A 23,146-nucleotide genomic window follows, 5' to 3' on the forward strand; every position below is an offset into this window, starting at 1 on the left:
CCTGAAGGCTTTTCTCACATACATACACAGTTGATCCACATTCTTAAGCTCCTTTGACCTCAATAATTTGAGTCATTTGTATAAAAATTCACCGCACGGCAGAATTTAGATTTAAATGTATATTTTCTGTTGAAAGATGTAATTACCATTTTCTGCCACCGGAGGGGAGTAGAGGTTTAATTATGCTCTATGCATGGCACATTTTGTACACGCTTGGCTTCCTGTATTGCTTGGGTCTGCTCCAATATTCCTGGTTATACATTTATTGTGACGCCTTCTACAGACACATCTACTTTTCTATATGCAGCTCACAACTAGACACAGTTAGAGATGAGTCTGCTTGCATTTACATTGCAATTGTGTGTTAGAGGATGGGTCAGAAAACTCCTATATCCACAGTGAGTGTTTTATTTTGGCTCTATTTCACAATGTATACACACTAATAATATATGTTGCATGTTATGGCTCTCTTATATCAAGGGTCTAACACTAGGCTTATCTCATACTCAACTCTATAGCCTGGGACATCCCACTACCTTAATGTATGATATTTATGCTGTGGGACTTCAATGTTAATTTAACTTACTGTTTGCCTTCTCCATATAGCTTGCTGAGTGTTAATATAATAGTGGCTGCGGACATCTTGACTTTATACCTCACCTGGGGGTTAGTGGGGAGCCTCAGGAGAGACATCTACATAAGTGTCCGGGAAACAGCTGTCCTAGCAGCTACCTTACAATTGTATTGATCTTGGGTCACTGATATGAGGCCTCTAATGATAATGACAAGCCATTTTTTGTGTCTGTCCTGGCTGGGGGTTAGAGGGGGCCCCTGGCAGGGACAATTGCAATCTACTACTGTGCTTATGTGTATCATTATTATTTCATTATTGTTCAAGACTATCCTTTCATAATCTGTGTTTTTCCTTCTGGACCAGTGGCCAGGGCCTTGAGGGAGTACACATAAAGGAAGCTTAAAACCTTGAAGGTGGCAACCTAAGATCAATTGATATAAATTCTTCTTATATAGCGAGATGTTATGAGGGGAATTGCATTTCACTAACACAGGTATCCTGTTTTGATGTATTGTCTATGAGATAACTTACTCCCACAGGATATATGCAAGCCTTAACTACTCAATCTGGTGAGGATGTGTAACTAGACCCCATAGCATGATAGGAGGGTTTTCAGTCCTGCAGGTGACTAGTTTCATGTAACCCATAAGAGTCTAGGGCCCGTTATATTATATCATATTATACCATAAAGAAAGTTATGACATTTATATTAAGCCTAGACCACGCAACACTTTGTTTAATTTATTATATTGTGCAATGGCTAATCACCTCTATGTTTACTTACAGTAGATATTTTGTGCACGTTCACCTCCCCCCCCCACATACAGAGCCCACTCCAGGGCTCAAATTAGGCGAACTATTTTCGCCGCAAACCCTTTGATATCACAGAAGTATAAGCTTCCTCATTGACTAGACCTAACTTGTGTGTTCCTTGGATGGGGAATTATGGTTCCATATAATGCAATTCATGTATGTGCTTAAGGGAACATTTATCTCATGTTTTCCCTTTCCAGGGTGCTCATAGGCCTTATTAATTGCATCTTTTCAGTATGTGTGTTCATCTATTTCGGACCTGCGTGTCCAAATACCTTGTTTGTACCTATTAGAGCAGGGGACCTGCGTGTCCCCAATTGTTACTTATGTTTTTAAAACAAAATAAAAAGTTACTATAAAAAAAAAAAAAAAAAAAAAAAAAAAAGAAGTTTCCCTTTAAGGTACTTCATCCAAGATGGCGTGCCTTACATTCCGATTGGCTGATAGAATCAGCCAATAGGAATTAAAGGGGAAAAAAATCCTATTGGCTGTTGCAATCAGCCAATAGGATTGAGCTTTCATCCTATTGGCTGATCCAATCAGCTAATAGGATTGAGCTCGCATTCTATTGGCTGATTGGAACTACTGACAACCTCTACACCTCAGCTTAGCTTTGCTGAGGTGCCTACCTGCCTTGCTGAAACCGGATAGTATTTCTCTAGTAAAAGATCCGGAACTCGACTTGCAGTATAACGAACAGCTGTCCGGTCCTAAAAGCGCAGTTTTAAAACATCTCAAACCCAAGCCTGAGCAAAGAATGAAAGTCTGCCCCCCACAAGATCCGGTCCCGGATCGGGGGCAGACCCTTCATGCTGCTTTTAATTCAATAGTAGGCTTCTTGGATAGTTTTCCCTTGTTCCAAGACTGATTGGGTCTCCAGGAAGGCTTGGACTGCTCCTGCTTGGAGGAGGAAGTGGAAGGATTTCCCTTGAAATTTCGAAAGGAACAAAAATTACTCTGACGTCCCTTTTGTTTATTTCTCTTATCCTGAGGGAGGAAATGTCCCTTTCCTCCCGTGATGTCAGAAATAAATTTCCGTCAACCGCTGCTCAAACAAAGTCTTTCCTTTGTAAGCAATCGACAAAAGTTTAGACTTATATGACACATCCGCAGACCAAGATTTTAACCATAAAGATCTGCGGGTGTGATAAGTGTACTTACACACCAATCCTTATGTTTAAGGAAAGTCCCCTTATATAGAATGGATTTGTATGCGTGACAACATTACCTAACAAATATGATTAAATGATAGGTACCTCTGTTGTTAGCAAGGTGTTAGGTGCTTTAACCAGATATCTGCACAATAATAACGAGAAGTTAAATTGAGCATTAACTTAAATGAATACACAGCTTAGAAACAGACAGGATAGTTAGCAGTGTTACATAGATCAATAAAGTTCATCTTTAGCTGTAGATATAAGTAATGCGGTCAAATACTGTCATAGAAATACTTGCGATTGTCTTTGGTATGATTAGTTCCCCAGTCAGAGCTAGTTACAGCTGCGGGTCTTAGACAGACTGAATCGGCAGAGCTTGTCAGCGTGAGATGACGTCACCCAGCAGCTCTACTTGCAGCGTTGTGGCTCTGAGAATCAAACAGGTAATCCGGACTTAGATTTTTACACAGTAAAGTTCTGTATGGTTTGCGGCAAAATATCAAAGGTTTGATGCTATGACTTTTGTAATCAGAGACACTTCATAGGTTTTAAGCTTTAGAATTTCTGCAAAGGCTTAATATAAAGTTTAAGGAACAAACGATCAAGGGATTCCCTAACACTTCTGAAATAATCAAGCACTGAAGCTTGTGAAAGGGAGTTCCTTTATAGAGAGCTAACAGGGTGGAGTTTCTGAATTAAAGGGACATGCTACTGACAGGATATGACAGCGGGCCAGTACGGCAAAACCAGAAATCTTAGCTCCCAGCTTAATAACCTGAAGGGAAGCATCCGTGATAAAGGAGTTGGCCAACTTAAGGACCTTTATCCTAGCCTGGATTTCTTCAAGGGGAGTGTCTGTCCGAATAGATTCAGACAATGCATCAAACCAGTATGCTGCCGCACTAGTGATAATAGCAATACAAACCACGGGTTGCCATTGTAAACCCTGGTGTACATACATCTTCTTGAGTAACCCCTCTAACTTCTTATGCATAGGATCCTTAAAGGAACAACTATCCTATAGGAATAGTAGTTCTCTTGGCTAGCGTGGAAATTGCCCCTTACACTTTGGGTACCGTCTGCCAAGATTCCTTGATAGAATCTGCTAAAAGCACGGTTTTAAAACTTATTATGCGCTTTCCTGTCTGAGACTGTTATCTGCACCCTCCGGTCAAAGTGAATGAAGGAGAAAATGGCGCGCAACAGCAAACTGCCGCCTCAGTTAGACCCGTCCATCGTGGGCGTCTAAAAAATGAACCTCTCGGTTGGCATACTTTAAAGTCAAGCCGCCGGGAGAAGCGAAACCACATAAAATTAGCCTTTTTTGTATTAATCGTAAGCCCCAGTGCCTGCTATAACCATACTGCCATTATATGTTCCCCTAAACATACAGGGAGTGCAGAATTATTAGGCAAGTTGTATTTTTGAGGATTAATTTTATTATTGAACAACAACTATGTTCTCAATGAACCCAAAAAACTCATTAATATCAAAGCTGAATAGTTTTGGAAGTAGTTTTTAGTTTGTTTTTAGTTATAGCTATTTTAGGGGGATATCTGTGTGTGCAGGTGACTATTACTGTGCATAATTATTAGGCAACTTAACAAAAAACAAATATATACCCATTTCAATTATTTATTTTTACCAGTGAAACCAATATAACATCTCAACATTCACAAATATACATTTCTGACATTCAAAAACAAAACAAAAACAAATCAGTGACCAATATAGCCACCTTTCTTTGCAAGGACACTCAAAAGCCTGCCATCCATGGATTCTGTCAGTGTTTTGATCTGTTCACCATCAACATTGCGTGCAGCAGCAACCACAGCCTCCCACTGTTCAGAGAGGTGCACTGTTTTCCCTCCTTGTAAATCTCACATTTGATGATGGACCACAGGTTCTCAATGGGGTTCAGATCAGGTGAACAAGGAGGCCATGTCATTAGATTTTCTTCTTTTATACCCTTTCTTGCCAGCCACGCTGTGGAGTACTTGGACGCGTGTGATGGAGCATTGTCCTGCATGAAAATCATGTTTTTCTTGAAGGATGCAGACTTCTTCCTGTACCACTGCTTGAAGAAGGTGTCTTCCAGAAACTGGCAGTAGGACTGGGAGTTGAGCTTGACTCCATCCTCAACCCGAAAAGGCCCCACAAGCTCATCTTTGATGATACCAGCCCAAACCAGTACTCCACCTCCACCTTGCTGGTGTCTGAGTCGGACTGGAGCTCTCTGCCCTTTACCAATCCAGCCACGGGCCCATCCATCTGGCCCATCAAGACTCACTCTCATTTCATCAGTCCATAAAACCTTAGAAAAATCAGTCTTGAGATATTTCTTGGCCCAGTCTTGACATTTCAGCTTGTATGTCTTGTTCAGTGGTGGTCGTCTTTCAGCCTTTCTTACCTTGGCCATGTCTCTGAGTATTGCACACCTTGTGCTTTTGGGCACTCCAGTGATGTTGCAGCTCTGAAATATGGCCAAACTGGTGGCAAGTGGCATCTTGGCAGCTGCACGCTTGACTTTTCTCAGTTCATGGGCAGTTATTTTGCGCCTTGGTTTTTCCACACGCTTCTTGCGACCCTGTTGACTATTTTGAATGAAACGCTTGATTGTTCGATGATCACGCTTCAGAAGCTTTGCAATTTTAAGAGTGCTGCATCCCTCTGCAAGATATCTCACTATTTTTGACTTTTCTGAGCCTGTCAAGTCCTTCTTTTGACCCATTTTGCCAAAGGAAAGGAAGTTGCCTAATAATTATGCACACCTGATATAGGGTGTTGATGTCATTAGACCACACTCCTTCTCATTACAGAGATGCACATCACCTAATATGCTTAATTGGTAGTAGGCTTTCGAGCCTATACAGCTTGGAGTAAGACAACATGCATAAAGAGGATGATGTGGTCAAAATACTCATTTGCCTAATAATTCTGCACTCCCTGTATAGGAGAAAATTGTGTGTCCCTTAGTGAATAAAGTGCCCACTTTTTCCTGTTTACCCAGAAAAATAAAGTCAGCACATACCTCATAAATCTGCCAGGCAGCTCACTAGGTTTGAGAGGTCTTCTCCCTCACATGGACCTGTGGAAAAAGAGATAAAGACTGAGTAATCTTACTCAGGCTTTCAGTATTAGGGCAGCATTAACTACATGGGAGGCAGTGAGAATTATGTCCCACAAGTTCCCATTGCATGAAAGCCACCACTGCTCCACTAAAGAGACTGATATGGACTACGGCTACACCCTAGAACAAAGCAGCACAATCTTTCACTACTTAACAAATAATAAAATCTTGCTAGAAGAATCTTTTCTAACACCTAACTTTACCACTTCCTTGCTCTAACGTAGGCAAAGAGAATGACTGGGGTTGGAGGGAAGGGAGCTGATATATAACAGCTTTTCTGTGGTGCTCTTTTCCGCCTCCTGCTGGGCAGGAGTGATATTCCCAATAGTAATTAGATGATCCGTGGACTCATCGTGTCATTAGAAAGAAATCTGTTCTTTATCACGGTTTCATAAAAAAAGTCCTACTTTAAATGTAACATACGTTAATCTATCTGTCGCAAAAATAGCATTGTGAGGGTGAAACATCAGTTATAAACATCATACATTAAAAATCCAGGTTTGAAAATGTAGTTGAAATGCAATTTCATTTGTAACCTCTATGTATCTCCTTATACTGTTTTCAAGTAGCTGAATAAGTTTTACTGCCACCTACTGGGGAACATAAGGAATTACATCCTAACTAAAAAAATATAGTGCATAATTGATCACATTAAAATTTTGATATTTAATAGTGTTTTAAATCTTATCATATTTGTTAAAGGTTCCTGTGAGATGATGATCATACTGGTGCTTTCAAATCAATAATGTTCGATATAAAGTATTATAACATTTATTTTCTTGACTGAAGGAATTTCAATCCTTTAACTGCTTTTGGAAAATATACATTTTAACCAGTATTTATTTATTATATGTGGTTAAAACAATGTATTAACTGGGTTTTAACAACTTTTAATTAGATACATCGGAAGAATGCACTTTTTTTATGCCAATACAGGGCACACCACAAACTTATATTTAATATTATGCAAGAGAAAAGCTATGGTCATGTACATTAGTGCTATATGTAACAAAATATGTCAAAGCTGCATATTTTAATGAAAACCATATAAAATGTGTATCCATAAAAGTACTATTGTAATCAAATATTGTAGCAAAACTATGTTGAATGTATGTATTAAAGGGACATAAAACCCAAATTTTTCTTTCATGATTTAGATAGAACATAATATTTTAAACAACTTTCTAATTTACATTGATTATAAAATTTTCTTAGTTTTCTTGTTATCCTTTGTGGAAAAGCAGAAATGTAAGCTCAAGAGTGTGCACGTGTCTGCAGCTCTATATGGCAGCAGTTTTGCAACAATGTTATACATTAGCAGGGGCACTAGATGGCAGCACTAGTTCCTGTCCTGTAGTGCTTCAGGCATGTGCACGCTACCTACCTAGGTATCGCTTCAACAAAGAATAACATGAGAAGGAAAACAAATTAATAGAAGTTAATTGGAGACTTTTTAAAAATTGTATCCTCTATCTGAATCATGTCCCTTTAAAGAATATATTCAGCTGTTCCCTTTTATGCAGCAGCTGTATATATTAGCTATTGCTGGATCCTCTGATAAAGAATTGTTTCCATACAACAAATGTAGATACTTAGTATGCGTTCTCAGAAAGCAGATATAGAAATTTTGTTGTATGATTAGAGGAGAGTTTGTGTGTCCAAGACACATCTTGTGGGTTTTAAATAACTCCCGCTGCCTGCAGGCGTAGAAAATTACAAGCCCCTATGGTTTCATGAAATGTCTGAGGAAGCCTTGAGTACATGACAACTCCAGAGTTAGAATGATCAGTATCTATATTTTACATTTATCCTGTGTATTTGCCTCCACTTACACCATACACTTGCCAGCCTGCCTGTCAATCAATGTGGGAGTGTACAAAACCTGCCAGTGGCATTGACTGAGATATGCACCTGGGCGCTAAAAAAAGGCTAAAACTGTATTCATATCCTTTATATTTTGTGGAAAATGCTCAAGTCCCTTAAAAAACAAATCAAATAATATACTGTATATATTTTTCTGTGCAATTAAATATGTATTTTAATTTTAGCTTTAATAAGCATTTCCTTTTATATGTCCCTTTCCCCCTTTGATTCTTGTTACTGTCTAGAACTGGCATTACATCTTACCTGCTTTGTCCTGTGTGTTTCACAGGCTTTGGTGTATGTACTGCAACGACTGTCTGGAGTTCTGAGGCAGATACTGCTGTGCTGTTTTGGAAAACATTGTGTCTTGCACAAGACCTTGGTTAGAAATTTAAAGGCACAGTAGAGGCTGTGATGTCACACTATGTTCCTTTAAGCATTGACTTGAGAGTTCCTCAGTCTGTTGTGCAACTGTTTGTTCTTATGTGATTGCCAAGTCCTAGCCTCATTACAGGTTAATGACGACAAGACTAGCAAGTATTTTTGTGACTGCTACATATTGCTGTCCCAGTCTGTTCTTAATTAGATGATTACAAAGGCCTGTCCTGATTATTGCAAGTTACAAACATAATCAATTCTTAAAAGGGACATAAAATACTTAAAAAATAAAAATTAAAAAAAGACTGTATGGGGCCAAATTTATCAAGCTCTGTATGGAGCTTGATGCTCCTGTGTCCGCGCGAGCCTTCAGGCTCGCTGGAAACAGAAGTTATGAAGCAGCGGTCTAAAGACCGCTGCTCCATAACCTGTCCGCCTGCTCTGAGGCCGAGACGAATACGATCGGGTTGATTGACACCCCCTGCTAGCAGCCGATTGGCCGCGAATGTGCAGGGGGCGGCATTGCACCAGCAGTTAACAAGAACTGCTCGTGCAATTAAAAATGAAGACAGCGTATGCTGTCGGCATTTATCAATGTGCAGCGGACATTTCTGCTTTCAAGATGCATAATTAAACGTTTTATAATACAATATTAAATTCTTTAACGTCATCTTAAATCATGTGATTGCCAAGCACCTTCTGGATTACAACACTTGGTTCCAGACTATGGTATTGGTATTCCTGCTGCTACCTTTTCTCTAACCATACGATTTCTACTTCTGTATTCTGCTCTCTCATAACATTCTGCAACCCTTTCAAACTAGATCCTAAAATGGTTATCTTTATATTTACGGTACATGGGATTTTTTTCTGTAAATGTGTGTGTGTATGTATATATATATATATATATATATATATATATATATATATATATATATATATATATATATATATATATATATATATATAATGGGACAGTTTGGAGAACAATAAAATCTTATGTCACTTAGACAATATTTACGTGTCATAATACAGCTTATACATGTAACCTAAAGGTAGTTTTATATCATTATTAATACTTTTGTATATATAGAGCCACTAGAAAGATAGTACAGTACTGTAATCAGAACAGTAAAATAAATATTATTTGCATTTTAGAAATCAAAAAATCAAACCAAAGACACACGCTGAGAAGATTGTGTCATTTTACTTTTTTAAAATAAATTAAATAAAAAAGTCTAGATTACGGAATTTTGGATTTGGGGATTTGTATCTCTCTCTCTCTCTATTTCCTCTTTTACAGGTATTCATTGCCTTTCAGGTATGCAGCACCATACAAACAAATAACAAACAAATCCAGAAAAAAACTATTTACTTCAGATTTTCAACATTTGTAGTAAGACAATCCAGTTACAAGCACTGGAAAAATAGTGTTTAACACTGTTTATATAACTATATTCTATACTCTGTTTTGTTTATTTACATGTATTAAATACAATGGTTTAATGCACAGACAAGTGTATTTCCTATAGGACCTTAATTTTAATTGGTTCACTATTCCATAATATTGTAAAATGGCCGTGTTCACACTCTCCCCTTACAGTCAACAATGTACCCGAAACTTCTTTTTTAAATTTGAGAATATTTCCATTGCAATGTCCCTGATAGTTACATTTTATGTTTCCAATTAGTTGATCAAGACAGGACTCGTACACAATAAATTTCCTTTCTGTCCCAAAACGTTCTGAGTTTTCCGCTGTCGCTGTCTCACCTGATGTTCCAGCACTAGGGGTATTATCCGTTGAAAATATTGGTTCAACTTTTGGTACCTTGAGAGTAGATTGTGCACTACTTTTTGTGTACTCATAAATTGTTGGCATAGCTGATTTCTTTAGGCATTTACGTGAACCAATGATTTCATAGCTGTTCACAGTGAAATGAGTTGAACACAGACGGTAGTTTGAGCGTTTGGTTTCTGTTACCTCTTTGATCAAGGTATCCATGTCCTCAAAATGCTGCCCTGTACTTTCCAGCCAACGTCGTGCTTTCACCGGACATTTGGGAAAAATATGAAAGATTATCTCTCTTGAGCATCTTCCAGGCATCTGCCGTGATGGGCAGCCTTTAACAATGCACTTGCGCATCTGCAAAAGAAGAGTTTTTATTAAATAAATTATAACATAACAGATAGATAAAAAGCACACTGTTCTCAGAGCTTACCAATTTTAAACAGTACAAAATTGAAAATGGATATCAGTTGTGTATTGTACAACAAATGCAATACGTTTAGACAATACTAAAATATACAGCAGTCGTAATAAGAATTCAGAATACAGAAGACTTACATTTACAAACAGACTCACAAGGTGCCAAAGTTTGCACGAATCTCAGTAAGAAGAAAACAGTTGTTTCTATGAATTAAATAAAGAAAGTTACAAAAAAAAAAACAACAATTATCATATGAAAAATTTGTTGAAAAAAGCACTATAGACAGTAAATAATAAATAAATAAATGCCCACATTATACAGGAAAGGAAAGGCTAGGGGGAGGAGATGGCAATCAATGTGCTGCTGGTTTACAGTGCTGCTTCATATTTGACTATTCTCTTCAAACAGTGCTTCGCTCTGGATACACTGTGTTAAAGGGATGGTGTACCCTAAATTTCCTGCCCCTTTAATTTGTTCCTAATAATCAATTTTACCTACAAAAAAGCATTAAATAGTTACCCTCAACACAAATGGTATCTTGAGACGCTTATGTTGCTATATAGTGTTATTTATCTGAAGAAGACGTATAATATAAGGTCTAAAAAAATCCCAAAGATTGGGATGTGAGTTTTTAATCATCAAGTCCTAAGTATTTGGCTTTGGTATACAGAGATAATAAAAAGAAACATTGTGTGTGTGTGTGTGTGTGTGTGTGTGTGTACAGAAAGTGATAAAATAAGATTGAATTTCCCTGCAAGCTCAACCCATTTTAATAGGTAGTGGTTTCAAGGAACAAAACCAATTATTTAATTTACAAAAATAAACCTAAAGATGCAATTTCTCATACATTTTATACCCTGCAAATTTTATAACAAGTCATTGGAAACACAAGGCTGGCAAGGAGATATTTGAATCAGATCCACGTACAAAGTCCTGGTCCCTAGATTGAACGATCAGGGAACTACCAGGGCATGTATTACATCCGCTTCAGGATCTGAGACCTGGCACAATAATGAGGTAGCTTGTGATTCAGGAGAGAAGCCATGAGGTCAATCTGCAAAACCCCAATATCACACTATTTAGTCAACACCTACTGCATAAACCTGATTTAAATAGATATTGTACTGTAAAATTGTTTTTCTCTTAATGTGTTTCCAAGTTGTTTTTTTATGTATATGAAATAGAGGCTTATGCTCATTGAAAGCACAGTGAATTTAAAAGGGTTGAGCTTGTAGAAAGAGCAGAAATCTTGATCTATTTCTCTATACACATATGCCTCCTTATCTTGTGTTTCTGTCAATACACAAAGGCTGATACTAAGACAAAGCTAGTGTAACGACTAAGCCTATCCGCTCAGCCATGGCTTTGTGGAGAGTGTGGGCATGAAGGGGTTAATGGCCTCTGGTTCCCTTACACCTATACTCTAAATCCTACCTACACCAGCCCAGATTAACAATACTGCCCCCACGAAGAGTACTGAATAAGGGTGTCTTGGGAACCCAATAACTTACACAAATTCAGATATTAGAGAAATTATTCATATTTTTAATAACAAAAGATAAATACGACTTCCTTTCATAGACAGAGAGTTCAGTACACCATAGCACATAATCTATGTCTAGAGACCAGAACCGCCCTACCCAACACATTAATCTTGTTGGGCAAGCAGCAGGGACATTGCGCCAACTGTGGGACAAGCATGAAGGGCAGCTAACACCAGTCCTAGCTTCCGGAGGTTCAGTACAAGTGGAGCGGAGAGCCATCGGCGCCATCTTGGATTTCAGCCTTGCTGTAACGGCCCCAGGCCGCAGCACTGACGAGTTCACAAACGGCTCAAGACAGAGCCTCACGAAACAGGGTAAGAATATACCCGCTTTATAGAGCACTGAGATCAGCGTAGCAGCTAATTGGAAATCAGTGGAAACTTCACTCATAACGTGGGCCGCAAATAAAACGCAGGGAGACAGCTATTATTACAGCAAAGCCCTTATCTGTCATTACCCACTAACAGCTAATTTGAATACCAGTCACTTGTTGGGGTTAATTATCACTTAATCAGTTATTGCTTCACCCCTTGACATAAGATATCTGTATCTCCCTGAGGACATTTAACCCCTATCACGCAGCACTGATATACCTTGTGCTGGACTGCAGTGTGAAGGGACGAAGAGATTGGGAGAATAAAAATAAAGCAATATATACCGGTCATAAACTAATCAGTACAGAGGAGATTTCTCCAGGCCTGGCTTTGTTTTCACTGGTTATGCACAGTCGACTTATCTTTTACACCTAAGTGTAAAGTGCAGGGGACATCTGGGCAGTAGATCACATAGTACCCCCTCCTCACTTAGCTATGAAGTGTTACATGACCCAGATACTTCAAATCCACCAGGCACAAACCAAGCCCCTGGCCTTCATGTACCGCTTTCTGTCAAAGATATCAGTTGCACTCCACTGCATTTAATTATCTGCTTTATTGCTGTTGTCCATGAAAGTGGATAAATATTTCCTAAAACTCTCACCTGCCACAAAAGAAAATATGAGCTATAAAACTAAAGCAACGGAAAGAAAGCAAAGACATAAGGCTGAAGTTCATGCTGAAAGTCACCAACTGATAGAACACTCAGCTTCCCAAATGGGAGAACAGACACTGCTGCTGCAAGAACTAAAATAATTTTTTCTCCCCAAGATGGATTCTTTGCAAGCCGGAGTAGACACTTTAACAAGTGAGGTCCGTCCGTTCTCCTCCTGTCTTACTGCAGCAGAAACTCTAATATCCAAGGTGGAAGACAGGCAAACAAACTCAGACACCTCTCTTAGACAGGTCCATAAAGAAAATCAACACTTACAAGATCGAATAGACTTGGAGAACAGGAAAAGGCGCAACAACCTGCGTATAGTGGGTGTCCTAGAATCGGTAAAAGGAAAAGACCTACTGGAATTCACTGCTCTAACCTTCCCCAAATTGCTAGGAATGTCCCCAGACATACTACCAATTGATGTAGAGGGGGCTCACCGGGTAGGCCCCGAGAGAACTCAGGAACATGCCAAAATAAAAACCTAGACAGGTCATCTACAAATGCCTGAACTTCCAGGAAAAAATTTAAATCCTACGTGCATATAGAGCACGAAAAGAAGTGACCTATGAGGGATCCAGATAACTACTCTTTTAGGACTACTCGGCTGAAGTCACAAAGCAAAGAAAAGAATTTGCCCCATTATGTTCCAGTCTTCACGAGCAAGGTCGCCAGGTGGCGCTACTGTTTCCAGCCAAGCTTCATCTCCAAATAGCATCAGGAACCAAAATCTTCCACTCCCCCAAAGCTTTGCAAAGCTACCTAGCTACGGAGGAGCAGCAAGTCTCCACTTGAATTTCTACTAATGCGAACTGTGTGTCACCTGGATCAAAATGTAGCCTTTTGGATGGCTATGAAAGCTTTACTTTTAATTATTTCACTGGATTTTTTCACGTGGTTGCTGAGCATGCAACACCTGAGGAGTGTGGGTAGCAATCCTACTCCGTTAACTGAAGATGTCGGCTCAAAGGTGTTGCAGACTCCACTCCAATCTCACGCCTGCAAAAAGTAATAACTCAAATGTTTGTTCAATGTTTTCATATTGTTGAATGTTTTGTTTTAATATGTGGGTGGTTACGGTACAGGAACCTAATTTATTTGTTCTTGGCGCTTTGGGTACAGTCTGGGACAACTGTCAAAATGGTTTCCGAGTCCCCGCCGAGCCTTAAACTCACTGTGCCACAGGCGTAGGAACAAAGAATTTATCGGTAGAGATGTCAAATACTATAACGTTATGGTTAAGTCTCCCATGCTATTATTTTGTTATTATTTAATTGTTTGCTTGCTCTGATCCTTGTACTGAAATGTATACACTGCCTAGGATTTACTCAATATTTTCACGTGGATACTGATATTTATTATGTTGAGTGGTTGGGTGTGGGGAGGGAAGTAGCAGGTGTTTGTTCCCTGCGCTCTCGGTACAGTGGGAAACAGTTCCCAGGGCTCCTCCTGGGATCCCACCATGCCTTGATTTCACAGTGCCTGGGGCGCAGGGAAAGAGCACTTTTCTGAACAGATGTTGAAAACTATGATGAGGTTGTTAGCCCATTTACACTATTGTTCAGGTTGTTACTTAATTGGCTATTTGTTTTGTTCCTTGTACTTAAGCGCATAGTCTGTCAGGGTTTACAGGCCTCTCACTTCATGCGAACCAACATATTCTGATTGCTGGGATATTTGCCGCCTGTAAGTGGGTGCTTAATTGCATATATGTGCAATTAACATGTGGCAGGAAGGAGTGGAGAGTTTGCAACTTTCTCGTTCTTTATGTCTCTGGTGCACCATGGAGAATGCTTTAGGGCTGTTCTTTCAGCACAATGAAGCATCACAACATTGGCACCATTCCCGCAGGAACAATAAACCTACCACAGGGAATGAGGAATTCTATATTATCACAATAGGATTGTATGTTATATTGTCATGGATTTCACATAAATGTTTAGTTAACTATGTATTGCAATTGAAACGCACTAATTTCATATCATCTAGATTGTAAGTTCCCACGGGAACAGGGCCCTCAATTCCCCCTGTATTTGTCTGTAAAATTTTGTGTCTTATCGTATTTCTCCACTGTACTGTTATCCTTGTACCCATGGGCAGCGCTGCGGAATCTGTCGGCGCTTTATAAATAAAGAAGAATAATAATAATAATATGAGAGTTTGATTAATTACCCAACCTTCTGGTTCTACAACACAGGGAAAGTGGTGGTTCCCTGCTCTCTGCAGCTTTGGTGCACCTATCAACATTTTAGTAACTGATTGTATTTGTCTACTCTTACTCCACTCTGGATGCGCCATACTCGTGGAGATGGGGGATACCTTACCAAGCATATTGACTCCTACAGTGGAGTTGCAGTTGCCAATCCCAACCTTTCATCACCAAGGTTAATATTACTAAGGTAATGGTCGGGCTGGAGGCTGTTTTTTCACTTATTACAGATGAAACACTCACTATCTTATCCTTGAAACCCCCCAAACCAGGTTTACACTACCCGACACACGCTGGTTAGTGCAAATGTCAATTTTCTATTAACCCCTTGACGCTGTATCTCTGTCCCCTGCAGACACCCTTATTGATCTAGGATGTCAAAAAATTATAACGTGGAATGTGGGGGGCATTAACTCCCCCATAAAACGAAAGTCAATCCTTGCACATCTGCGTCGGATAGGAGCAGACATAGCTTTTTTACAGGAGACCCATCTCACTGATGACGAGCATCTTAAATAGGGCTGCACAATTAATCGCGGATGCGTTTTTTAAACCGTGATTAATCGACGCAGTTTTAAAACCGCGAGAGTACGCAATTTAAAAAAAAAAAATCTTCAGATCGTCATGAAAACGGAGGCGGAGAGAGAGGATGAGAGGCGGACCAGTGTGTGGTTCTGCAACTCACTTCCTCTTTCGGTTTGTCACAATGGACTGATTCTCCCACTCACAAAGATGGTCACTCCCTTGACCTGATCTTTAGCTATCTATCTGCACTCTCTCAAACTTCACAAACTCACCCTTTCCTCTTTCTGACCACCTCCTTACTTGCAACATATCATCCCTCCCTACAACTCTCCCTCCTTCTGCTCCTCACACCAAACTTCACAGAAGCATTATGTCATTAGATCAACAACAGCTTTCTAATTCCCTCAAACCTCTCCTCTCGTCCTTCTCCTTTTCCTGCCCTGACCAATCTATCTGCCACTATAACTCCACCCTTACATCCGTCCTTGACAATCTCGCCCCTCTTACCATAGCTCGGAAATCAAACACTCATCCTCAGCCTTGGCATACTCCTCTGACACGATACCTACGCAGATGTTCCCGTACTGCTAAGCGGCACTGGAGAAAATCTAGGAATTCAGCTGATTTTCAACATTACAAATTTATCTTGAACTCCTACTATTCTGCCCTTACTTTCCATAAGCAACATTACTTCTCTACTCTTATCTCTAATCTTTCTTCAAACCCAAAATGTTTGTTCTCCACTTTCAATACCCTTCTCCGCCCTCCCCCACCTCCTAATACAACTTCTCTGTCAGCTCAAGACTTCAATAACAAAATCAACTCCATCAGAAATGAAATCAGCTCTCAACATAATTCCTTTCTCTCACCCCCTCAAATGCTCTCATTCAACCACAACCCACATAACCTTAAACTTAGCTCATTCTCCCCTGTCACTGAGGAAGAAGTCTCGGCACTTATACTGCGCTCTCACCTCACTACCTGTCCCCTTGACCCTATCCCCTCACAGCTACTCCCCTCCCTCTCTGCTACCCTCACCCCTATACTCACACACACTTTCAACCTCTCCCTCAGCACCGGTATATTTCCCTCATCGCTGAAACATGCACTGGTCACACCAGTCCTCAAAAAAACCTTCCCTTGATCCTACCTCCCCATCCAACTACCGCCCTATTTCCCTCCTCCCTCTTGCATCAAAGCTTCTCGAAAAACTAGTTTATGCACGCCTATCCCATTTCCTTTCAATAAACTCCCTCCTTGACCCACTGCAATCTGGATTTCGTCCCCATCACTCCACAGAGACAGCAATTGTTAAGGTTACCACTGACCTACTTACAGCAAAATCAAAAGGCCACTTCTCTCTGCTTATCCTTCTTGATCGATACAGTCTTGATAAAGGCGCAAGGTACAGCGCTGAAACGCGTAGAAAACGACATTGAGTGTGGATACTATTAGCTCCAGCAGAAGGATCACAGGAACACTCCCCCCACGATCCGGCTACCCGATAGGTCCTCCGTGCACCACGTCAGACGGACATCAAACACACCTGGGTAGGAAGTAGTTGCGGAAGCGACCCAAACGGCGGCACGCCGACGGGAGAAACAACAAACTCGGCTTGTACACAGAAGCACTCTTCCCAGAACCCACGGCACCACGATAAATATCACGGAGGTAAGGGATATCGGAGGTCCGGTTAGGGGGAGTTGAGCCAATTTGTTTTTACCTTTGGGACTTTTTAATCTATGGACTAGTTGTGGCCACAACTTAAGAATACCCTATCAGATATATTACTAAAGAATCACAATATCTGAACTCACTGAAAAACATTATTTTTTAACAATTACACTTTTTTTCATAGGATATGGATATGCTCTAATATATGCTTTAATTACAAAGATACGGAACACCATATGAATTGTCTACAGCAACAGTATTTGTATTTGTATTTTAACATGTTTTAAGTAAATGTTTTTTTCTAAACCACTGTATAATTTTTTCATTCACTTATAAGTATATTTACAATATTGTATTCACAACATTGTGCTTACACATTACGGATAGAAGTATTAAGGAATAGGATAAATACCAGTAGTATCTGTTGCGGATGGGAATATTACTAATGCACATATATACACGCACTGCACTTTAAACTAAGTTTCAAACAATATATATTGTTACAAAATTGCCGATTAGGGGAAATAAGTTTTAACACGGAGTACACTCTTTTGTAGAAACGTCTACCGCCACATAGCATAGTGATTAATTTATTAACATTTTAATTTAGGATTTTTGTGAGAAGATTTGAAGGATTTTAAGGAATAGTTAAGAATCACAGTCCAACTCACAGCTCTTTTTGAGCGCTCCCCACCCCCACCTTGCACACTTTCACACATCTGATATTGGGAGCATATCAGACTTGGGGAAGCAAGTTGAGTCTGATCTAAGCTTCACTCCTCACCCCCTCTTTTTGTATCCTTCTTGATCTGTCCGCAGCCTTTGACACTGTCGACCACCCTCTTTTGCTCCAAACCCTCCAATCCTTCGGCATCTGTAACACAGCCCTCTCGTGGCTCTCTTCCTACCTGTCAAACTGTACCTTTAGTGTAGCCTTCTCTGGGGCCTCCTCTGCCCCGTCACCACTTTCTGTCGGAGTACCGCAAGGCTCTGACCTTGGTCCCCTTCTCTTCTCAATCTACGCGTCATCACTAGGTTCCCTAATAAAGTCCCACGGTTTACAATATAATTTGTATGCCGACGACACCCAAATCTACTTCTCTGCACCAGACCTATCTCCTTCCTTGCTAACCCGTGTCACGAACTGTCTTTCTCACATCTCTAACTGGATGTCCTCTCACTACCTCAAGCTAAGTCTCTCCAAAACTGAGCTCCTTATTTTCCCCCCTTCCTCAAAACTCTCCACCCCCAATCTCTCTATAACTGTCGACAACTCCATCATTACCCCTACCCCGCACGCCCGATGTCTCGGGGTCACATTTGACTCAGATCATTCTTTCACTCCTCACATTCAGTCCTTGGCTAAAGCAATCTCTAAAATTAGACACTTCCTTACACAAGACACAACTAAGATTTTAATCCCCTCTCTCATTCTTTCCCGGCTTGATTACTGCAACTCTGTCCTCTCTGGTCTCCCCACCTGCCGCCTAGCTCCTTTACAATCCATAATTAATGCCTCTGCCAGACTCATCTTCCTTACACGTCGCTCTTCATCTGCTGCACCTCTCTGCCAATCCCTTCACTGGCTTCCTCTTGCCCCTAGGATCAAACACAAAATTCTCATTCTGACATACAAAGCCCTCAACTGCACTGCTCCCCCCTACATCTCAGACCTTGTCTCCAGATACTCTCCCTCCCGTCCCCTTCGCTCTGCTCATGACCTCCTACTCTCCTCCTCTCTTGTCACCTCATCACACTCCCGTTTACAGGACTTCTCCAGACTGGCTCCCATCTTGTGGAACTCTCTGCCTCGCTCCACAAGTTTTAAAAGCTTCAAGTGCTCCCTAAAGACTCTACTAGGGATGCATACAACCTACACTAACCTTTCCTAATACCAGTTCCTCTCCTCCATTGCTATCCCCTGAACCCCCTTAGCATGTAAGCCTAAGAGTCCAGCTGTTTGTAGATCACCTTCTTAAGAGCTAACTACAACAGTGCAACTCTTGGCAGGGCCCTCTACCCATTTGATCCCTATAATTGTTTTGTTGTACTCCCCCATTGTTTATAGCGCTGCGGAATCTGTTGGCGCTCAACAAATAACCGATAATAATAATAATAATCATGGGCGGACCTGAGAATGCCCACGAAACGGCCATATTGGAAGAAATTGAAGTGTGTGTGGGAGTCATCTGGGAGTGTTGTGGAGGTGGTCAAGCGGTGGTATGGCGGTGGATATAGTAAGTGCCTTACTGATTTTTTTTTAACTTCTGTGACACTTAACATTAAGTTTGATTACATATTACAATAATACAATATATTTTATTTATAAATGTTCATTAAGGGTTGCTTGTAGGATGTATTGTGAAGTGAATTGTAAAATATAATATATTCAACATAATGTTGAACTATTTTGTGGTTTGTATTTTTATGCTCCAAGAGTGTATTGGACATTGTGAAACATGTACAGTAAGATTCTATAGTGTTAAATAAACGTTTTGTTGAAAAATTAAGGTGTTTTGGTAATTTTTAATAAAATCGCGATTAAATCGCAATTACGTTTAAAAAAAAAAAAAAAAGAATTGCGACCCTCCCCCCATATCGCCCAGGCCTAATCTTAAATTAAAAAGTGATTGGGTAGGAACTGCGGCATTTCTCTCACACACAAGCACAAGTAGAGTCTTTGGAATCCTATTCGGTAAAAGACTTGCCACGAACATCACACACACAGACTCATGTAGATACAGAGGGAAGATTTCTTATTGTACAGGCGCAGGTTAACTCTATGGATTACACTTTCTGTAATTTATATGCACCCAACCATAGATCCCCATCCTATTGGAACGCATTAATCCAGGCCCTAGCTCCCTATTCAGGAATGGGGTTGATACTGGGAGGGGACATTAATTAAATCCCCTCGCATGGGGTTGATACTGGAAGGGAACTTTAATTTAACCCCCTCGCACTCTCTTAACAGAGTATGGCTCCAGGGCAGAACAATCAGAGTCCCACATTCCCAATACAAAGCCAGATTTGAAAATAGGACATTTAACAGACTATATAAAGACCTTGACTTGTGTGACATCTGGAGGCTACGCCATCTTGAAGATAGAGACTATACTTGTCTTTCTAAAGCTAAGGCAACCCTCTCCAGAATAGATCTCTTTCTTATTTCTTATCCCCAGAGTTCGACAGGATAAAATACACAATATTATCATTTCTGACCATGCTCACGTAGAACTATACCTGGATTCTTGTGGACCTAAACCTAACAGAAACATCCTACGCTTCCCCACCTATTTGCAAACCTCAGAACCATTCAAAAAATATTTATCCCACTGCTGGACTGACTTCTATACTGACAATCTGATACATGTAGATAACCCGCAATTCTTTTGGGAAAGCACAAAAACAGTACTCACAGGACACAAAATCTCTTATACGGCGGCTATTAAGCACAAAACCCAACAGAGGTACATTGAACTTCAAAGAAAACTAGGTCAAACATATAAGTCATACCATATAGAAAAAAACTAGATCAGCCTTTGACCTTCACATAGCAGGCAAAGAAGACTTAGATGTCTTTTTAAAAAAACAAGCCTCTTCTGGCTTTTAAGAACCTCTAGTAAATATTACAGATTTGGCAACAGGTCAGGCAAACTTTTAGCGTCACCAACTAAGGTACGCACAGCAAAAGACAATGTAGCGGTGCTTAAACATCAGGGCAAAACTTACACATCACCCTCAGAAGTGGCAAACTGTTTTGCCAAATATTACACACATTTGTACAAACGTTAGAGATTAAGCCCACTGGAGACCCAGAACACCTTCTGGCAGTCTATCGCTTTACCACAGCTTACCCAAGACCAAGTGACCAGTTTAAATGCTCCCATCTCCATTGATGAAATAGCCTTCATTTTGAAATCCATCTCTATAGGTAAGACACCAGGCCCAGATGGGCTTCTTCATGCACAAGTTATTCACATCTTAGCAAAATTGTATAATACTTATTTTCAAGAAAACACCATTCCCTCACAAAACTTTTCCTCGGACCATACCAGGTAAGTATCATACACTTCTGGAGTCCTACCGTCCCATTTCCCTACTTAATACTGACTACAAAATCCTTATAAAGATTCTTTGAAATCGCTTAAAGACCCTTCTCCCTTCCCTCTTACATACTGATCAGACAGGCTTTGTCTTCAAATGTACATCAGTCGTCAACATACCCAAAGTACTACAAGTCATTAACCATTACTGGGCCCTGGGGAGGGATGGTGGGGCGAGGGGGGATCCTGAGGCCTTCCTGTTGTCATTGGACGTAGAGAAGGCCTTTGACTGGTTTGAGTGGCCACACTTACTCTACACCTTGCAACGTTTCAATTTTCAGGGCCCCTTCTTAGAAATAATCCGTAAAATATACACACAACCGATGGCACGTATACTAGTCAATGGAATATTCTCCCCTGATTTCCTCCTGCCGCGGGGCACTCGGCAGGGGTGCCCACTATCCCCCTTACTCTTTGATATTGCCCTGGAGCCGCTAGCGGTCAAACTCAGACAAATTTTCCCAGGCAACAATATCCAGGGCACCCCTGTCCAGATAGCCCTCTATGCAGATGACATGCTACTCTTCATTGACAAACCAAATATATATCCCCCCCCCCATCTTACAGACAATTTCAGACTTTGGCAGCTTCTCTGGTTATAAAATTAATGCGTAAAAGTCTGAAATGTTGTGGCTGAATAAACACCAACACTCGCCCTACAGCTACCCATTTGTGGAAGCCCAAAACACACTCACATACCTAGGTATTTAACTACACAAAAACCCACATAAAATATATGACTTAAACATTTCAAAACAGTGTGCTGCCTTAGTTGCTCAGTTGCAGGGTTGGATGAACCTTCCCATGGGCTTATCGGGCCAGATCAATTTGATCAAGATGGCCATTCTTCCCAAGATTTTATATCCACTTCTTGCTTTACCATTCCTTATGACCAAGAAAGATCTAGCATCTTTATCTAAAGCTTTTAATACTTTTATCTGGAGGGGAAAGAAAATTTGTATAGTGACAGACAAAATACAACTTTCATATCTAAGTGGTGGGCTAGGCCTTCCAAATTTAAAGCTATATAATTGGGCATCCTTGATTAGACTGGTTGTAGATTGGCAGCTTAACACATTGCACTTCTGCGATGCGCAACTTGAGGAATCAGTGATTGCACCACTAGCCCTATCTTACTTACCCTATGCCCCTCTTAGAAACACTACACCCATCATCAAAGACAATCCCTTGTATAGAGATCCCCTAAGAGCTTGGCACATGGCCTTTAGATACTTGAAAATAAAATTACCTACACCAAAATTCATTCCAATAATGGGGAATGAGAAGTTCACGGTGGGAGACTCCTCTGCACCATTTCACTCTTGGAAACATCTGGGAATCAAAACATTAGAGGATGTATTAGATCCATTATTGCACATTGTGAAAAACTTTCAAGACTTACAGAGACAATTCAACATTCCTAGCAAACATTTCTATGCTTACCCTCAACTTAGGCTCTTTATCAATGATCTACAGAGAAAAGTTTTAGCATTCCTCTCCTTTTGCTATTTCACACACACTATTCCGTACGGGAATCTTTTCGTCCTCTGAATTTTATAAACGATTGCTCAAATAGAAAGAAACAACTATACAGACTAAAATACTAGAGGGGATCCCCCCACTGACCTCGACACACATTACAATCTTAGACATAAAACTCAGCCTAAAAGGATGAAAGCTACAATACTAGCCATTCGACTTAGGCACAAACTCAAGATCGTTTAGCCAAATGTAATACCCAACATCCTAGCACCTGTTAAATGTCAGTGACTCATCACATTTCCAACATTATTTTTACGCTTGTCCTTTGATCAGACGGTTTTGGGGATGTCTTCAGTACTCGATTAAGATCACATTTGGACTGGACATTAAACTGGACTTAGATAAAATAATACTCTTCTCATGGGATGACTCGTATAAAGAATTACACAAA

General features: G+C 40.3%; 2 protein-coding genes across 4 annotated transcripts in view; one reads left to right on the top strand and one right to left on the bottom strand.

Moving 5' to 3' along the window:
* The first annotated feature begins 238 nt into the window (after positions 1-238).
* The window catches only part of RAD51D (RAD51 paralog D), an 82,751-nt gene continuing 59,843 nt past the window's right edge, over positions 239-23,146 (top strand). The window contains exon 1 of the mRNA XM_053707429.1: positions 239-398. Coding sequence (XP_053563404.1) covers positions 372-398 — 27 coding nt within the window. The 5' untranslated portion in view covers positions 239-371. The remainder of the gene's footprint in view (positions 399-23,146) is intronic.
* LOC128653884 (uncharacterized) overlaps positions 9,271-23,146 on the bottom strand; it is a 30,317-nt gene continuing 16,441 nt past the window's right edge. Inside the window, exons 3-4 of one of the 3 annotated variants that reach the window (XR_008401399.1) lie at positions 10,261-10,326; positions 9,271-10,059 (exon numbers count right to left, since the gene is read on the bottom strand). Coding sequence is in view for 1 of the 3 variants with exons in the window: in XM_053707431.1 (XP_053563406.1) it covers positions 9,442-10,059; positions 22,467-22,478 (630 nt within the window). In the remaining 2 variants the exon portion in view is untranslated. Of the gene's footprint in view, positions 10,060-10,260; positions 10,327-22,466; positions 22,546-23,146 lie in introns of all 3 variants that reach the window. The other 2 variants (XM_053707431.1, XR_008401398.1) reach the window with 2 other exon arrangements.

The sequence above is a fragment of the Bombina bombina genome, chromosome 3 (assembly GCF_027579735.1).
Source record: "Bombina bombina isolate aBomBom1 chromosome 3, aBomBom1.pri, whole genome shotgun sequence".
Lineage (NCBI taxonomy): Eukaryota > Metazoa > Chordata > Amphibia > Anura > Bombinatoridae > Bombina > Bombina bombina.